The following is a 17,273-nucleotide window of genomic DNA, read 5'->3' on the forward strand; positions in this document are numbered from 1 at the left end:
GGAGAGGGACAAGGAGACTCCACACTGAGTGCAGAGCCTGACACGGGGTTTGATCCCACGACCTGAGATCAGGACCTGAGCTGAAATCAAGAGTCAGCTGCTTAACTGACTGAGCCGCCCAGGCTCCCCGAACTATCTATTTTCTTTGCACAGGTACTGATTGGGCTGTCTCTCCTCCAGACCTTACCAAAGGTGCTTCCTCCGTCTGGAATCTCTGCCCTGATTGTAGGATATCATCTAGATACATGTACTATAAAATTATCCCCTGGCACTCAGTAAAAGCTCTGCAAGTGTTGGGTATCATTATTATAACATCTGTCTTATTATATTGAATTACTCGTTTACTTAACCCTGTCAGTGGATTGTGAGGCTCCAGATAATAGGAACCGTTTTACTGTCCTTGAGCGCCCAGTACTTAAAGCCTGGCACAGAGTAAGCACTTAATAAAAGTAGGCTCAATGGGGCACCTGGGTGGCTCAGCCTTAGGGCATTTCGGCTCAGGTCATGATCCCAGAGTCCTGGGATCGGGCTCCCTGCTTCTCCCTCTCACACTCCCCTTGCTTGTGTTCCCTCTCTCGCTGTCTCTCTCTGTCAAATAAATTAAAATAAAATAAAATAAAAAAAGTAGGCTCAATGATACTTTCCTAATCCTTCTGTCATGTCTTTTCTTCCCACCTAATATGTCTTCTTTCTTCTGGGCCAAGGAAAATCAGAGCCTTTCCCTCTAGCTAATCAAACCACCTGGACTTTTCCTTTCCCACTCCCACAATACAGTCTGTCTGGTTCATTGGCTTCGAATTTCTAAACTTCCAGAGTGTTTTCACGTTGTTTCCTTTCTTATTCCTCAGGACAATCCCAGGACTGAGGAAACAGACAAGAGGTGGGGAGGGGCAGGGAGATCCTGACTGAGGGTCAATTAAATGCAAGGCAATTAACACACATTGTCTCTTTTAACCTTCTAAGAATCCTTATGGAAGTGGACGTTTTTATCCCCATTTCACAAATGTGAAAATTAAACCTCAGTAAAATTATATAAGCTGCTGAGGAACACATAGCTAATAAATGGTACAGTTTTGAACCTGGTGTCTCTGACTCTACAGCCCCTCCTAGTTCCATGACATCAAGTGAACAGATTTGTCTATTAACTGTATTATCCAAGCTGGACAGGACAGGAGGTAAAAGGTCCTGATCTCCAGCCACCACATCTTCCATCAGATCACTTTGCATGTTATATAAAGTCTGTAACCCACAATTTAACAATCATGATATCTTACCTTGTTGCCTAATTGTTTTATTTATATTAGATTCCATAAGATTGGTACTATCTTCCTTTCTCCTGGCAGGAATTGTGTCATAAATATTAGCCACCCTGAGCCTTAGTTTCCTCTTCTTTCAAATATCTGTCTCACAGGACTGGCATAAACATTCAATCACTTGTGAAGGCATCTCACACAGTATCTGGCATAAACTCTCCGGAAGTATTTGTTGAATCTTCTCTTTTATGTCCTCCAACAAGTCACACAGACCCGAGTGCCTGGGTATGGCTCTGTCAGGCCTTGGTGTCTTCCTAACAACGCTGGATGAGGAGTATTTCAGTGGGCACTTGGTGGATTTTCTCCCTTACTCGCACCTAAAAGGTTTACATCAAACCAGTGCAGGATACAAGGAAAAGCGAAATGCTCCCAAACTGGGTTTAGCAATCTACTGTGTATTAGCATAGATTACACACACACTCGAACCCTGTCAGTTGGTGTAGCTAAGCCTATTTTACAGACGAGAAAGTAGTCTTAGGTAAGTTGCTAGTAAACTGCAGATCTGCCGACTCCAACCCAGGTCTTAAGATACATTGGCCAGGGCTCCTTCCACTCCACCAAGCCACCTTCCAAAAGTCAGCTAAGCGCAGGGCTGGGGTGGGGGTAGAAAGCAGACCGCAGACCTTGGTATTTCCTGCTCCTCTTCCCCCTTAAGCTTCAGAGCTTGTTTCTTTTGAAGTCACAATACTTTTGCTTTGAGGATGTGCGGTCCCTTTAACGTCTTGAGTGACTTCCGCGTAGCCCCGCCCATCTCCCCCCCCCTACGGCTCTGTTCCAAGCCCCACCCAGTGCTTTTTGCCCTCGGCCAATTAACGCACTTACTTAATAGGACTGGGAGGTTGGCCTCCCTACCCGGCGACTAGTGGTCCACGTGCTCCGGGGCGGATATTCGCGTCGTTTTGTCGCGGTCCCCTCGCGGTCCTCCTCTCAGCGGTTGCGCCGCTGAAGCAGCCAACTGTCCCGCCCCCTCGTTGCCATAACAGCAGTACACAACGCCTCCTTCCGCCTTTCCCCTCTTCCAGAACACTCTTTCCCGGTCGGGGGCCACGACCCTCCCCGGACCCTCATTTTCAGTAGAGCAGAACTTGGGTCCGGGCCCCTTTGCGAAGGATTGGGTGGGAGGGTTGGAGAGGGCGTCAGTCTGGTGCCCCAGAGGGGCGGGGAAATGGGGTTAGACAGGGTGGGAAAGTGAAAAGAAATGAGTGGAGCAAGGGTTGGGGATGGAAGGGAGGGGAGGGGTGTAGGAGGTTGGTAGCAGAACGTGGCTGAGGGGGGAGGTGGGAAGACGTGGGGAGAGGGGAGCCCGGGAAGCAGGGAGGCGGAGCTGCTAGAAGACAGTTGGAGCCCCTGTGAAGGTCCGGAAAGGCCTGGGAAGGCATCCTGAAGGGAGAGAGGTCCTTGGTGGGAAGTCAGAAGTGGAGGCTGGGAGTCAAAATGAGATGCTCACAGGGATAAGGAGGGAAGCGCCCTGGGAGGAGGTCAGGGGTGATGGGAAGGGCACCCTGTCGATGGAGGCGAGGGAGCTGAGGGTTGGCCAGAGCTGAGGACACATTCTTTCTCGGAAGGGGCACTGAGCTTGGTCTCTCACTTCAGACCCTTCAGCAGCGAAGAAAGATGTCAGATGAAGAGCTGGAAGACTTCGAGCCAGACCAGGACGATCTGGAAAAGGAAGATGATGAGAAGGAGACGGAGGAGTGGGAGGACTACAGGAAGGAGGGAGAAGAGTACTCAGAGGAAGTGAGAGCCTGGAAACGGTGGGGTGCTAAGGCTAAGGGAGAGGTTGGCTTGGGAAAGGGATGCCTGACTTCCCTTCCTCTTGCAGTGGATGCCCACCCCCCTCACGGAGGACATGATGAAGGAAGGGCTTTCTTTGCTCTGTAAGACGGGCAATGGACTGGCTCACGCTTATGTCAAGCTGGAGGTTAAAGAGAGGTGTGCTTATGGGGGACCAGAAGAGGGCTGAAGTTGTGGGGCACAATCTCCTTTCTCACCCTCATGCCTGGCTATTGCTGCTGGAAGTTTGGATCTCCCTTACCTTGGCCAGTGGAAGGGAAGGATGGAATTTACTTTTCGGGAGCCCTGTGACTCCCTGTATCAGAGCTGGCCTGGGGCATTGGAGGCTGTGAGGGTCTGTCAGGGGATTCCTACTGGACTCCTTCTCTTGTCCTTCGGAGGGTCAGTTCTCGGCTCTTCTTGGCAGCCAGAAGTCCCTGCTCCCTGTGAAGAGCCCTACCTTCCCTCCGGCTTCCTCACCACTCCCATCGATCAGTCACCCATTGTTCCCTGCATTACAAGCCGTCTCCACACTGCCCTCTGCTTCAATTTCTCTGCCAGTCCTTGCTGGATTCTTACCCCTACCTCTGGCCTCGGCCGTCTCCTAGGGACCTGACAGACATCTTCTTGTTGCGTTCCTACATCCATCTGCGCTATGTGGATGTTTCTGAGAACCACCTCACAGACTTGTCCCCACTCAATTACCTTACCCACCTGCTGTGGCTCAAGGCTGATGGCAACAATCTGAGGAGCGCCCACCTGAACGAACTGCCCTACCTGCAGATTGCCACTTTTGCCTATAACCAGATCACTGACACCGAGGGCATCTCTCACCCTCGTCTGGGCATCCTGGATCTCAAAGGTGGGTCCTTAGGTCCGGCTACACAAGCTTCTCTCCTTCTTAGCTTGGGGCCAACAGAAGTGGGCAGTGTGGTCTTTGGCTGTGCCACACGGAAATCTTCATTCGTTCGTTCATTCATTCAGACAGCCCTTATGATTCACTATGACATTCATATATGCTGGACATGTAGCACTGAACAAAACAAAATCCCTAGTCTCATGTAGCTTACATTCTAGTCAGGGGAGACAAACAGCCACCAATGGACATAATAAATAAGTAAATTTATGTACGACGTGAAGAGGAGATATGTGCTGTGGAAAAAAGGTTAGGATAAAGGGACTAGGTAGGGGCACAGGTGGTAACTTCAAACGGGTTGGTTAGGACAAGCATCGGTGAGAAGCTGACATCTGAGCAAAGATTTGAGGGAGGAGAAGGGGTTAAGCTTGTGGGCTGCTGGGCACTCTTCATTCACTCCTCAAAGGCATGGATGGACATGTCCATGTGGCCTTTGGACTCCCAGACCACTTGCCCCAGGGCCCCAGAGGTGTCAAGTGTGGAGCTGTCCCTCCTCATAGCCACCTCGCATTAGAGGAAGGGAGTGATGCAGAGGCTCCCAACATTCAGGCTCGACTGCTGAACGTTTGGAGCGACGCTGTGAGCTTTTACCGCCCTCCCGCTCCTTAGGGAACCGCATCCGCAGGGTGACGGGTCTGGACCCCCAAAAGCTGACCAGCCTGCACACACTGGAGCTTCGGGGGAACCAGCTGGACAGTACCCTGGGAATCAACCTTCCTAGGCTGAAGAACCTCTTCCTGGTAGCTCACTGGGTTAGAGGGTGGTTGGTGCGGGGAAGAGGGCACTGCTCTGGGGGCTAGGGTGCCTGGCTTCTCGTAGGCTCAGCTGCTAACCTCATCGTCATCATGATCATTTGGTATCGTTTACTGAGCCCTTCCTACCTAGCAGGGCTGATAACACATAATACCTGGGAATAGAGACAGTTTGCTTTGGTACAGGTGGTAGCATACTTTGCCGTAACTGAGGTACAGATATCGGGCTAAGGACCCACTTGACCGTTCAGTCTTTTTGACTCTTGAGTTGCTTCCGTCTGGGATGGTGCTGGAGCTATTTCTCCTCAGTGGAGCAGTGGGGGCTCGTGGGCCTCGGGTGGGTTGCAGCATCTCCTCCTAATTGGAGTTGGCTTTGGTGGGATGAGCAGTAGGGGATCCTGCTGACCTTTCTCTGGACTGGCAGCTTCTCCTAGACTTCTTTACCGTCTACACCCGTCTCTACCCACCTCCACTCCCCTCCTGCACCCCTCCGTCTCCACTCTTACGTTTCCTGCATCTCTGACTTCTCTTCCCTGTCCCTGCTACGTTCTCCCGCTCTATGTGCTGTATCCGGGGGCTAGGCCCAGAACATGCTAAAGAAGGTGGAGGGCTTGGAACACCTAAGCAATCTCACCACCCTGCATCTTCGAGACAACCAGATTGAAACTCTGAGTGGCTTCTCCAAGGAAATGACATCGCTACAGTATCTCAACCTGCGGTATGCACCCCTTCCAGGTCCCACCTTGTCCCTACCCTGGACCAGGAGCAGCTTCTGACCCCATGTTCATCCCTGACCCCAAACCCCCAATCCGAGTCTGCTCCTAGACTCTCCCCTCATCCGCCATCCTGATCTTTACCCCTCCTTTCCTTACTGTATATAGCCTTGGACCCCTGCATCTTTATTCACTCAATCCACAGTTATTGAGAGCGTGCTATGTGCCAGGCTTGGTGCTGTATTTTGGGAACATCTAAAGGGATCAGAGTTGGACCCTGTTCTCAAGGGACTCACAGTCTGGCTCCAAGTCTCTTTTCTTGGTCCTATTCAGTGTAAATTTCTTCTGCCCTTCTCCATCTCCTGGACCCCCATTTCCCTTCCCTTTTCCTGCTTCTCTTCTCCTGAGCCCCACCTGTAAGGCATGGCTTCCTTACTGATATAAAAACGTAAGATGTGCTCTTATTTGAGGAGAAAAGAGTATTTGAAAGAAAATCTCTAGATAGAAAGACACTGGGGATTGGTCAGGGGGGATTTTCTTTCAGGAACCCTTGTCTGATGGAGGATTTTGTGTGTTTCTTTAAGCAAGATGTAAGGTAACTGCCTCCTTAGTCAATGTGGCCAAATCCTCAAAGCTGGCAAAGGAATGAGAACCTCCCAAGTAGGGAGAAATGGTTGCACCTTGGAGCTCCTAATTCCTGCCGTGGCTTCTGGTCTGGTAGGGTTGTGGGGGGTGCTCTTTTCCTATTAATGGTCTAGATGGAGATAACAGACCCTCCTCAATGGCTGCTAACTGGGTTGTTTGAAAGTAAGGGTAGGGGGGAAGAGGTATCTCAATCACTGGGAAATGCCTCTAGGGCCACAGATGCTAAGCCCCCCCTCCCCCACAATGCACAGGACAGTCCAGTGCAAAGTGCATGGAGTGCTGCCAGTGAGAGACTCTGTGAGGTTTAGTCCCCTCCATTGAGACTAAGGTGGAAACAATTAAACCTGATTTCATAAAGGCACGAGGCAAGAACCTGAAAAGAAACATACTGTACAATGAGACAGTTTAGATGACGCTGCCAGGAGGCTGCAGACCATCCCTAGCTCTAGCTCCTTCCTGAGGGCAGCGCCAACTTAGCACCCACCTCCATGAGCTCTGATCCCAGTTCCTTCTCCACTGGCCTGGGTCCTCCTTTCTCACCTTTGATTAGGTACGACTGACACACAAGAAGTTTGACCCTGCAAGGGAGATCTCCCCCTTCTCTCCAACTACAGACCTAGCTTTGTTGCTCCAAAAGGAGAAATAGGACCAGCGCCGTGCGGAACAGACTGTGGCGCTCACGGGGTCCTGGAAGGGCAGAGGCAGGACTGGAGAGGGCTGGACCACCCTGGCTCTGCTGTGCTATCTGGCTCTGCTGAGCAAGCTAACCCACAGGGGCAGTGTTTCTAGGGAAACTGGAACCCAGCGGGAGATTCCCCCAGGGGCCTTCTTCCTGGCAGTGGGGCACCCCAAAGCCCATTATTCCCCCCGGGGTGAATCTCTCCTGACCCCACCGGCAGGAGCAACATGGTGACCCAGCTGGGGGAGCTAGCCAAGCTTCGGGACCTGCCCAAGCTGCGAGCCCTGGTGCTGTTGGACAACCCGTGTACGGATGAGAAGGACTACCGCCAGGAGGCCCTGGTGCAGATAGCACACCTCGAACGCCTGGATAAAGATTTCTACGAGGAGGAGGAGCGGGCTGACGCTGAGGAGATCCGTCAGAGGTTGAAGGAGACCCAGGAGCAGGAGGCTGACGCTGAGCACAACTCCGAACTGGAGCTGCCATCCATGTAGCTCTTTGAGCCCCCAAGGACAGTAAGGAAGCGGACAGGGAGCAGGAAGAGGAGGCCAAGGGTCTGTCAGATGGGGCAAGAGAAGTTGCTATATAGGAGGAGATGGCTGAGGAAGGGGTATGGCGAGTGAGGAGAACCTTGGAGAGACCCGGCTTAGGAGTCAGGGGGTGTCTTGGGGTGAGGACAAAGGACCAGAGGGGAAAAGGCTTAGGAGGATACATTAGAGAGAAACAGTCAGGAAGAGAACTGGGGTGGCCGGCAGAGATGCCGGTGTGGGGTGACTGCATGAAGCTCAGCTGGAAAGGACAGGTCTGGGGTGCCGTGTGGGAGGTGGGGGTGGAGGGCGGAGGTGGTGGTTGAGGATGGAAGCTGGGCCTAGAAGAGGAGGCAGGGGAGGAAGATCTTGCACTAAAAATCTGAAGCTAAAAATAACAGGAAACAGGGGTGGGGGGAAGAAAGGAGGGCAGGATGAGGCAGATGGAGACTGAGACCAGCCCAGGGGAGTGTGGCCACTGGGCACTCTGGACCCGGGCACAGGAAGCAAGGGGAACGCAGGAGGGCCCGGGGCTTTACTTCTGCCCTCTTCCTCCAGGAGATCAAAGACACTGGTCCCAAGACCTGAGAAGACTGGCAGGGAGCGGTGCGGCCGCATTCACACCCCTCATCCTGAGCCAGAGCGTGCCTTCTCTTGCCCCAGCCCTGGGAATTCGTCACAGCCTGCCGCCCAGCCTCTGTAATGGGCACCTGGGCAGCGTCTGGGTGGGCCTGAGCCCTGCCCGGAACCTGTGTGCGTGTGCGTGTGTGTGTGTGTGTGTGTGTGTGTGTGTACGCGCGCGCGCGCGCGCGCGCGCGCGCTGGGGGGCCCTCAGGCAGATGTAGGTGGTGGGCCTGCATGGGCCCAGGGGATGCTTGCAGGGCTGGCTGCAGAGGAGCTGCGGAGGCGAGGCGGCTGGGTGTGCCAGGCAGTTTGGTGTTCAAATAAAGAGACATTTTGATACTCTTGTGTCGGACCGGGGTTGTGAGACACCAAGTCTGTCATGGGCTTCACTGGCGTGAGGCTGTGCCTGTTATTTTTCAGAGGAGCGGGGCGTGGGTGTGAGCGCGCGCGGGTGCCGGGCCTCAAGTCCTGGGTCGCCCCCAGCCCCTCCCCCATCGCTCTCCTCCTAGCACCCCCATGCCCCCCCCATCGGCCCCCCACCCGCGCTCCTACGTGCTCCTCCGCCGGAGGCTCCTGACTCATCGGGGGCTCCGGGTCACATGCGCCCGCCCGGCCCTATCGGCGCCGCCCCCCGCCCGCCCCCCGCCCGCCGCCCGGGAGCCGCAGCCGCCGCCGCCACCACTCCCGCTCTCTCTGCGCCGCCGCCGCCGCCGCCACTGCCGCCGCCACCGCCACAGGCTGAGTCTGCAGCCCCGAGGTGAAGCCCCGGCCGGCCCCTGCGCCCCTCCAGCCCCCTCCCCTAGCCGCCGCGCCCCTCGCCCTCTCCCCTAGCCTGCGCGCACCTCTCGCCCTGAGGCGCTGCGCACCTGCTCCGTCATTCGCACCAACCCGGGCACCCTCCCTCCCCGGCCTTCTGGGACCGCTCCTCTCGGATTCTGGCTGTCGCCCCCTCCTCACTGGGGCGCCAGGCCTCTCCGCACCTGTTTCTCTCTAACTGCGCCTTTCTCTACCCTTGCCTGACCCTTTACTCTCCCCACGCCCCTCTTCGCCTCGGGTTCTGTCGATGTTAGGTTCGGGGTCTCCCCCGGCAGTGTAGTTTTATCCTGACACGTCCCCTGGCTTTTCATCTGGGGAAATGTCTTCTCTTCCCATTCCTCAGCATCCCTAGACTTCTAGACTCCCCTCTTTCCCACTCCTCCCCCACAGTGCCTCTCTCCTTTTACATTACCTCTCGCTGCTGCACGGGGGAGGGATGGGAGGAGGGGAGTATTTGTCTGGGGGGGGGGGGTTGGGGACGGGGAGGATGGGCCCAGCCTTGCCTCTCCCCCCAGATCTCTTCTCCCTCCCCGCTCACCCCCCAGGGACTGAGGGCTTCCTCAGGACCCTCTCCCCAGACTTCTGTACTGTACATCTCTTGGGAAGAGGAGGGCCATATGTTTGGGAGAGGGACTGGGATCTTGGAGTGGGGGTTGGGGTGTTAAGTTGTCTGGGATGGGGGCTCTGGAGGAGAGGCCCCAGCTGCCCAGATAGCCCATCTTCTTTTTGGCTCCAAGGAGAAATGCAAGGCTGGCAGCCATTACACTCTGAGATCTGGGGGAAGCCCACCAGTCGGCTGCTGGAGCTACTGAGGGGGCCAGGGAATCTCTGCCAGTGCCCCTCCCTCCTCACTGCGGAGTCCTCCCTTCTCACCGTTTGATTCTACCCCGCCCCCCACTGCAGTGACCTCCCCTTCCTCACTGCATTGACCTTCTCTCCCCTATGGGGTGGGGGGGGATCCCTTCTAAAGCCAGGACTGCAGCCAGCTCCTCCCCACCCCCCACCCACTGCAGTAACCTCTTTCCCATTCCTCCCAGCCTGTAGCCCCGCCCACTGATCAGGCTCCACCTCTCTAAACCTCTTATCTTTCTCCTTCCTTCCCTTCCACGCAAGATCTCAGCCATCATGTCGATAGAGAAGATCTGGGCCCGAGAGATCCTGGACTCCCGTGGGAATCCCACGGTGGAGGTGGATCTCCACACTGCCAGAGGTAGCGAGCAGGGCCTGGGTCTTCCTACAGCCCTCGGCCCCGTGTCCCCTGGCCCTGGAGGGGAAGCTGCCTTGATTCCCAGTGGGGATGGGGTGCTGGGCCAGGCTTACAAGCCTGGATTATGGGGGTTGGGACCTCTTTGTCCAGGGGAGCCAGGATAGGGCAATCTCTGTGTCCTGTTTTAGTGTATGGGACATACCATGCCTCTGCACGTCTGTGTGTGCACCTGCGTGCATGTGTGCATGTGTGTGCGGCCTGCATAGCTTCGTGTGTGTGGGTTCCTCCTCGTGCATGTGGGACCTCAGCTGGGCAGATGAGGAGGCCCCTCTGTGTGCGTGTGTGTGTGTGTGTGTGTGTGTGTGTGTGTGTTAGAGAGCAGCCTGGGAATGTGACTGGATGTGGCAGGCAGTTAGGAGCAGGAAGGCTGAAGGGATCCCTGGGCCCTGTAGTATCCTTCTGTGCCCCTCCTTATTTCATGTTCCTCTCCCAGGTCTTTTCCGGGCTGCGGTGCCCAGTGGAGCTTCCACTGGGATCTATGAGGCTCTGGAGCTGAGGGATGGGGACAAACAGCGTTACTTAGGCAAAGGTGAGGCCTTTTCTCTTTTCCAGGCTCTCCCATCCCTCAGCTTTATACTCTTATTACCTCACACCAGTCCCCGACTGCTTTCTTGCATGCCCCCCACGTCTGGCCCCTTCCAGCCTGACCCAGTCTGGCCTCCCCACCTCTCCCTAGGTGTCCTGAAGGCAGTGGACCACATCAACACCACCATCGCTCCTGCCCTCATCAGCTCAGTGAGGCCCACTCTTTGCTGGGGGCTGGGCGTGGAGGGGGTGGGGGGCACTGGTGGGCAGGACCAGGGTCCTGGAAGGAATCCTAGATTAGGGGAGGAGGGAGCAAAGAGAGAAAGGTCTGCCTCTTGGGAATCATGGTTACCAAGGGAAGGGTGGGAAGACTCTTTGACTGCCCCCTGCTTCCATGGGGTTCAGGTCCCCTAATCCAAACAGGCTGTTCTCCCAGGAGCCCTGGTCAGAGGTGAACCTATGTGTGAACGGGTGGGGCCCTCCGCCTTAGGGCCCAGCCTCCATGCTGGCCTGGGGTGATGGTGGCTCTGCTCACAGGGCCTCTCTGTGGTGGAGCAGGAGAAGCTGGACAACCTGATGCTGGAGCTGGATGGGACTGAGAACAAGTGTAAGCCGGGGCTGGGAGAAAGTGGGGAGGCGGGAGGGGGAGGACATGTAGAGCAGACAGTGTGGAGCGCTTGGGGGGGCTTCCTTAGGAAGGACTGTAATGACTTAGCCCATCTTTCATTCTCCTCCCGAAGCCAGAATAAGAGAAGATGAATTTAACTGCAGTGGGAGGGAGTGACATTAGACAGAAGGAAGAACTTCTTCTCATCATGAAGAGGGCAAGCTGGCAGGAGATAGTCTGTGGTCTCAGGATGTTTAGAAATAGGTGGAGCCCTCTGCCCTTTCCCATCACGTTGCGCGCGCGTGTGTGCGTGTGTGTGTGCGTGTGTGTGTTTCCTCACTATTTTCAGGAGGGCACTGATGAGGTGTTGCAGGAGTGGAGAGGGAGGAGGGGGTCTCCTTTACTGCCTCCTTTTGGGGAGTACAGGTGGAGGCCAGGGCTCGAAAAGACAGGGGACATTTTTGCTCAGTGCCTTCCTCTGTAATCTCCCAGCCAAGTTTGGGGCCAATGCCATCCTGGGTGTGTCCCTGGCCGTGTGTAAGGCAGGCGCAGCCGAGCGGGAGTTGCCCCTATACCGCCACATTGCTCAGCTGGCTGGAAACTCGGACCTCATCCTGCCCGTGCCGGTGAGCCCTGCCCACCCTGCCTGGGCCTCTCCCAGGGGCGGGGTGGGGGAGCATGAAACTTTGTGAGGAATGATGGGGGGAAAGTGCATGGAGGCAGCTAAAGAGAAAGGATGGGTACAGGAGACTTTGAGTCTGGGAAGCTGGGGCAGATTTGGGCTCTTGGGTTAACACTCTCCAGGGGTGAAGGAGGGAAGTGCTTTGTGACTTTTCTGTCCTGTGGCCCCCAGGCCTTCAATGTGATCAATGGTGGCTCTCATGCTGGGAATAAGCTGGCCATGCAGGAATTTATGATCCTCCCAGTGGGCGCTGAGAGCTTTCGGGATGCCATGCGACTCGGGGCGGAGGTCTACCACACACTCAAGGGGGTCATCAAGGACAAGTACGGCAAGGATGCCACCAATGTGGGAGACGAAGGCGGCTTTGCCCCCAACATCCTAGAGAACAGTGAAGGTGAGGCCAGGAGCCCCACTCCCTGCTTTAAGTGTCAGTCTGTCCTGGGACATCAGGAAGGGCCACACACTTCACCAGGTCCTGAGGAGTATGAGTGGGAGGCCCTTGAGCTAGCTCAAAGTGGTGCCAGTCCTGGGACTGGGTCCCAGAGGGCCTGCCACATTCACATGCAGGCCTATGAGGACAGTCTTCACCTGCCCAGCCAGACCTGTTAGCGACTGTAAGTTCTTACTGGAGTCCCTGAGAATGCTAGGAGGTGGTCTAGGTGACTCGTAGGGTCCATCCTGGACTTGAACTTCATAGGGCTCTCAGTTTGATGAGATATACCATACTCTAGGGATTCTATTCTAAGTCTATCCCACTTCCACGCCAACCTCTCAGGCCTCTGAGATCCCTAGTTTTTCTCTGCCTTGGCAGGAGCCGTATGGTGAATAAAAACAGTAACAGGAAGTGGCTGAGAGTTCAAATTGCCTCTATTTGAACCCTGACTTGAAGAGTTACTGGCTGGTGATCTTTCTTACTTAACTTCTCTGTGCTTGTCTTTCTTATCTGTAAAATGGGAATAATAACAGTATCTACCTCTTGGCATCATTGTACTTAGGGGACATAGTTAGCTCTCAATAAATGATAGCTATTTACAAACAACCTGTGATGAACAGAATTGCATTCCTCTGCCTTCCTAGAAGATGGCCTGCTCTTCCCAGCCCTGGGGAAAAGCCCACCAGCAACAGTCCTCCGCCTGGGCTCTGAATTTCTTTCTTACTCTCATTCCTCTTTGCCCACCCTTTCTGCTAGTAATCTCACTGTATTCCATCCCCAGCCCTGGAGCTGGTGAAGGAAGCCATCGACAAGGCTGGCTACACAGAAAAGATTGTCATTGGCATGGATGTTGCTGCCTCGGAGTTTCATCGTGATGGCAAATATGACTTGGACTTCAAGTCTCCTGCCGATCCTTCCCGATACATCACTGGGGACCAGCTGGGGGCCCTCTACCAGGACTTTGTCAGGGACTATCCTGGTGAGAACAAGGGGTGTGGGAGGGAGGGCAGCACGAGGGTCAAGGGGCAGACAGGGACGTGTGGGGCAACTCTGGCCCGTATGGGGCGCTGTCTCAGGTGGCAGGTCTAAGAAGAGCCTGAGAATCAGGGCCGAGTGAGGGGCAGGGAAGGAGCCTCCTGCAGAGACAGGATTTTGTAGGTAGTTTAAATATGCAGGTACCCATGGTGAATCTGTTTTATCTACCTGTGTCCTGATTAAAGTTGTGTGTTCCAAAGCTACCGGGATCATGGGGAGGGCCTTGGAAGGAACCAGCGATGGTGAGAGGGTGGTGGGGCCCAGCAGGGAACTTGTACGTATCAGTGTTTTTGACTGATGAAGTTGTGGGTGCTGAGTGGAGCTGCAGGCGCTGTGGGAGTAGAACAGGAAGGCTGACGAGGAGCCGAGGAGCTCTCCAAGCCTGTGACCCAAGGGCTGTGACCCCTGCAGGGAGGAAGCTGGTTTCCATTTCCCTGAGACAGAGCAAGAGAAAGTAGACATAAATGCAGAATGAAGGATTTAGAATAGCACTGAGGAAAAGCTTCCTGGGAATGAAAGTGGGAAAATGCAAAAGAGTGAGAGTCTTTTGAGAAAGACTCTGAACCCTTGGTCTTTGGAAGGCTTTCTTTTCCTTTCTTTTCTTTCCTTTCCTTTTCTTTTCTTTCTTTCTTTTTTTTTTTTTCAAAGATTTTATTTATTTATTCAACAGAGATAGAGGCAGCCAGCGAGAGAGGGAACACAAGCAGGGGGAGTGGGAGAGGAAGAGGCAGGCTCATAGTGGAAGAGCCTGATGTGGGGCTCGATCCCATAATGCCCTGAGCTGAAGGCAGACACTTAACCGCTGTGCCACCCAGGCGCCTCTCTTTTCTTTCTTTTTTTCTTTCTTTCCCATTTATTTTCTTTTAAAGATTTTATTTATTTGAGAGGGAAAGAGACCGTGGTGGGCGGGGGGTGGGGAGCAGAGGGGGAGGAAGAGGAAGAGGGAAAAATCCTAAGCAGACGCCATGCTGGGTGTGGAGCCCGACCTAGGGCTCGATCCCACAACCCCGAAATCATGACCTGGGCCAAAACCAAGAGTCAGACACTCGACCGACTGAGCCACCCAGGCGCCCCTGGTAGGTTTTCTGAAAGAATCGAGGTAAGAATCGGGGCTAGGCTCATCTTGGAGGCAGGGAAGCAAGGATGGGCAGGCTCAGTTTGCCAGGGGATCTGTCCATTTCAGGGAACCATGGGGGAGGCGTTTCTGCCTGATGCAGAGCCCCAGGGAGGGTCAGCAGCCCCTCCTGCTCTCCCTCCAGTGGTCTCCATTGAGGACCCCTTTGACCAGGATGATTGGGCTGCCTGGTCGAAGTTCACAGCCAATGTAGGGATCCAGATTGTGGGTGATGACCTGACCGTGACCAACCCAAAGCGTATCGAGCGGGCAGTGGAGGAAAAGGCCTGCAACTGTCTGCTGCTCAAGGTCAACCAGATCGGTTCGGTCACTGAAGCCATCCAAGCGTGAGTGTCCCCTGGCTCTCCCCGATCCAGCCCGTTTCTACAGGACCTCTCCAGCAAGTGCTCCCAGCCTCGTCCTGGCACAGATACTGAAGAGAGCGGGGAACCTGCGGTCACTTTCCCGGCTCTTTTGGTTCTGCCCTCCTCCACCCCATGCCCTTTGCCCCTTCCAGAGAGCTTCCTGCCAGGCGTTTCTTGACATAGACCGGTGTTGGGGCTGGGAAGGGAGTGCCTGGTGTGAGGGACTGGGGTTCAGTGCTGGTGTGTGGCTGCAGGTGCAAGCTGGCCCAGGAGAATGGCTGGGGGGTCATGGTGAGTCATCGCTCAGGAGAGACTGAGGACACGTTCATCGCCGACCTGGTGGTGGGGCTGTGCACAGGCCAGGTGGGTGCAAGGGACATCTTTGTGGAATAGTGGGTTCTGGTCAGGTGGGTGGGTCTTTCTTTCCAGGTGTTTGCGGGTGTCAGGAGAATGTCAAGGGAGTGTAAGTTTTTTTAGGAGATGAAGGGGCAGCCACTGAGCTGCTTATCTTTGGGCGTATTTCAGATCAAGACTGGAGCCCCGTGCCGTTCGGAGCGTCTGGCTAAGTACAACCAGCTCATGAGGTGAGGACATCTGGGGGATGGGAGCCCGGGACCCATCGGGTTAAAAGCTCTGTTTTGCCCATCCTCCCATCTCTGATACCCAGGGCCTGGAAAAACAGTAGATATCCAGAAAATACTTGGTTTTGAATGACGGCTCTACTGATGGCCTGATCGCTGGCTCCCATAGGTCACATGGGAAAGCCAGGGGATGACCACGCTGGGGCCAGGACACAGACGCAGCTGGTGTGATGGGTTTGGAGGCCAGGGGCCTCAGAAACAGAAGCAGGAGCCTCCCACTTCCCTGACTCTTTGTTCTCTGGCTCCTCTCTCTCAGAATTGAAGAAGAGCTGGGGGACGAAGCCCGCTTCGCTGGACATAATTTCCGCAATCCCAGTGTGCTGTGATCCCTCTCCTTGCCCGGAGACTTGGAACCCCTCTCCCATCCTCCTGGAACCTCTTTCTTCCTGTCCTGCTCTGTGACATCTCACCCCGGACCTCCTGGCTGACCTGCTGCGCTGCTCCTTGGCTTGTCCGGCCCCTGCTGTGTGCTCTCCCCCCTCCGGGTTCCACACTCTCCACTTCTCTGTCCTTTCTATTCTCTCTCCTCAAAAACTGGCCACGGGACTGAGGATTAGAAGGGTGTCCATGGAAGAACAGTCAGGGTCTGGGACAGGTGCATCAGGGGTGGTTGGCGAGGCGTATCGAGAGGGGCCGTGTGTCACTGCGTGTGTCGCTTCCGGACGTTTTCCATGTTGCGTAGGAACCAGGAAGCGCGGGGAGCTGAGGTGGAGGGGTGTGCTGGCTGCGTGGTCATGCCTGGCCCGAGCCTTTAGTGGGTTATTTATTTATTTATTGTTCATTCGTCTTCTTAATTAATTCATCATTTCTCCATAACTTGGGAGCCCAAACCTGGCCTGACCGGAAGTGAGTGAGAGAGAGAGAGAGAGAGAAAGAGAGAGAGAGAGAGAGTGTGTGTGTGTGTGTGTGTGTGTGTGTGAGATGTGACGAGATTCGGAGATGGCCTGGGGCTGGGAGGTCTTGCTGGAACGGGAAGGGTAACAGAAAAGGGCCTTGCCCATCAGCTCGTTTGTGTCTAGCAGCCCTTAGCCAAAGCCGGCTCGGTCCAGAGGTGGGGCCATGTGCCCGGGGACTCTTCCCCCTAACTCTCTCCTCAGCCCTGGCTTCCCTGTTCTTCCTCCAGCTGCACCAGAGCAATGTCTCACTCCCCTGTGCCATGTTCCACAGTTGCCACCCCCCCGTGGCGTGGAAATGAGCACCACCATTAAAGTCTGAATCACAGTGTGTTGTTGTCTGAGGAGTCTTACTCTAGTCCATGTGAGGGGAGAGAAGACGGAGCACCCGGAAGTTGGTGAACCTGCATAACTGAGCTGGGGAGCACACAGAAAGAGGAAGAAACCAAACAAGTATGGCTGAGACGATGGCATTGCCTACCCCTCCCTGGCCAGGTGGGGACCCTGTTGCCCCTGCCTTCCTAGCAGCCAGTCTGGCTCTGGGACCCAGGCGAATGAAGGGTTCTCAGGCCGGAGTCCGAGAATTGCTAGAAGTGTCAAAGATTTTGTGTGTGCTCATTTTTAGGAAGAGGGGTTCAAAGTGTTCTCAGATTCCTGGAGGGCCTTGACCAAAATGAGGGGATAAAGCTGTGGCCTGAAGCGGCTCCCATCTAGGCCTCTCCCCAACACTGTCTTGGCCATTCTGGGCTGCCACAGCACCACGTGGGCATCACCTCCTGCGAGATGGGGAACCAGGGAGGGAAGAGTGGAAGCAGGGGACATAGAGGAGGGTCTGAGGAAATGGAGTCTTCCAGTAAACTGGAGAGTCAGAACCACAAGTGCTGGGTTGGCCTGTGAGTAGGGCCCCAGTGCGTGGCTGGAGACCCACTATGGTGGAGCCCCAACTGACTTTG

The 17,273-nt window shown here is 55.0% G+C and overlaps 2 protein-coding genes across 2 annotated transcripts; both read left to right on the forward strand.

Moving 5' to 3' along the window:
- The first annotated feature begins 2,652 nt into the window (after positions 1 to 2,652).
- On the forward strand, positions 2,653 to 7,301 carry LRRC23 (leucine rich repeat containing 23). The gene is made up of 6 exons (XM_045781315.2): positions 2,653 to 3,050; positions 3,136 to 3,245; positions 3,695 to 3,948; positions 4,612 to 4,742; positions 5,336 to 5,472; positions 7,012 to 7,301. The coding sequence occupies exons 1-6, from the start codon at positions 2,928 to 2,930 to the stop codon at positions 7,283 to 7,285; spliced, it is 1,029 nt and encodes a 342-aa protein (XP_045637271.1). The 5' UTR covers positions 2,653 to 2,927; the 3' UTR covers positions 7,286 to 7,301.
- A 1,282-nt stretch (positions 7,302 to 8,583) lies between these two features.
- On the forward strand, positions 8,584 to 16,651 carry ENO2 (enolase 2). Its single transcript, XM_045781302.2, has 12 exons — positions 8,584 to 8,699; positions 9,872 to 9,968; positions 10,459 to 10,554; positions 10,702 to 10,760; positions 11,088 to 11,157; positions 11,650 to 11,783; positions 12,011 to 12,233; positions 13,054 to 13,251; positions 14,567 to 14,768; positions 15,041 to 15,149; positions 15,312 to 15,370; positions 15,684 to 16,651. Exons 2-12 carry the CDS (start codon positions 9,884 to 9,886, stop codon positions 15,751 to 15,753), a joined length of 1,305 nt encoding a protein of 434 aa, XP_045637258.1. The 5' UTR covers positions 8,584 to 8,699; positions 9,872 to 9,883; the 3' UTR covers positions 15,754 to 16,651.
- The last annotated feature ends 622 nt before the right edge of the window (positions 16,652 to 17,273 follow it).

This window comes from Ursus americanus, chromosome 25 (assembly GCF_024610735.1).
Source record: "Ursus americanus isolate L20-20 chromosome 25, mUrsAme1.1.p, whole genome shotgun sequence".
In the NCBI taxonomy this organism is placed as follows: domain Eukaryota; kingdom Metazoa; phylum Chordata; class Mammalia; order Carnivora; family Ursidae; genus Ursus; species Ursus americanus.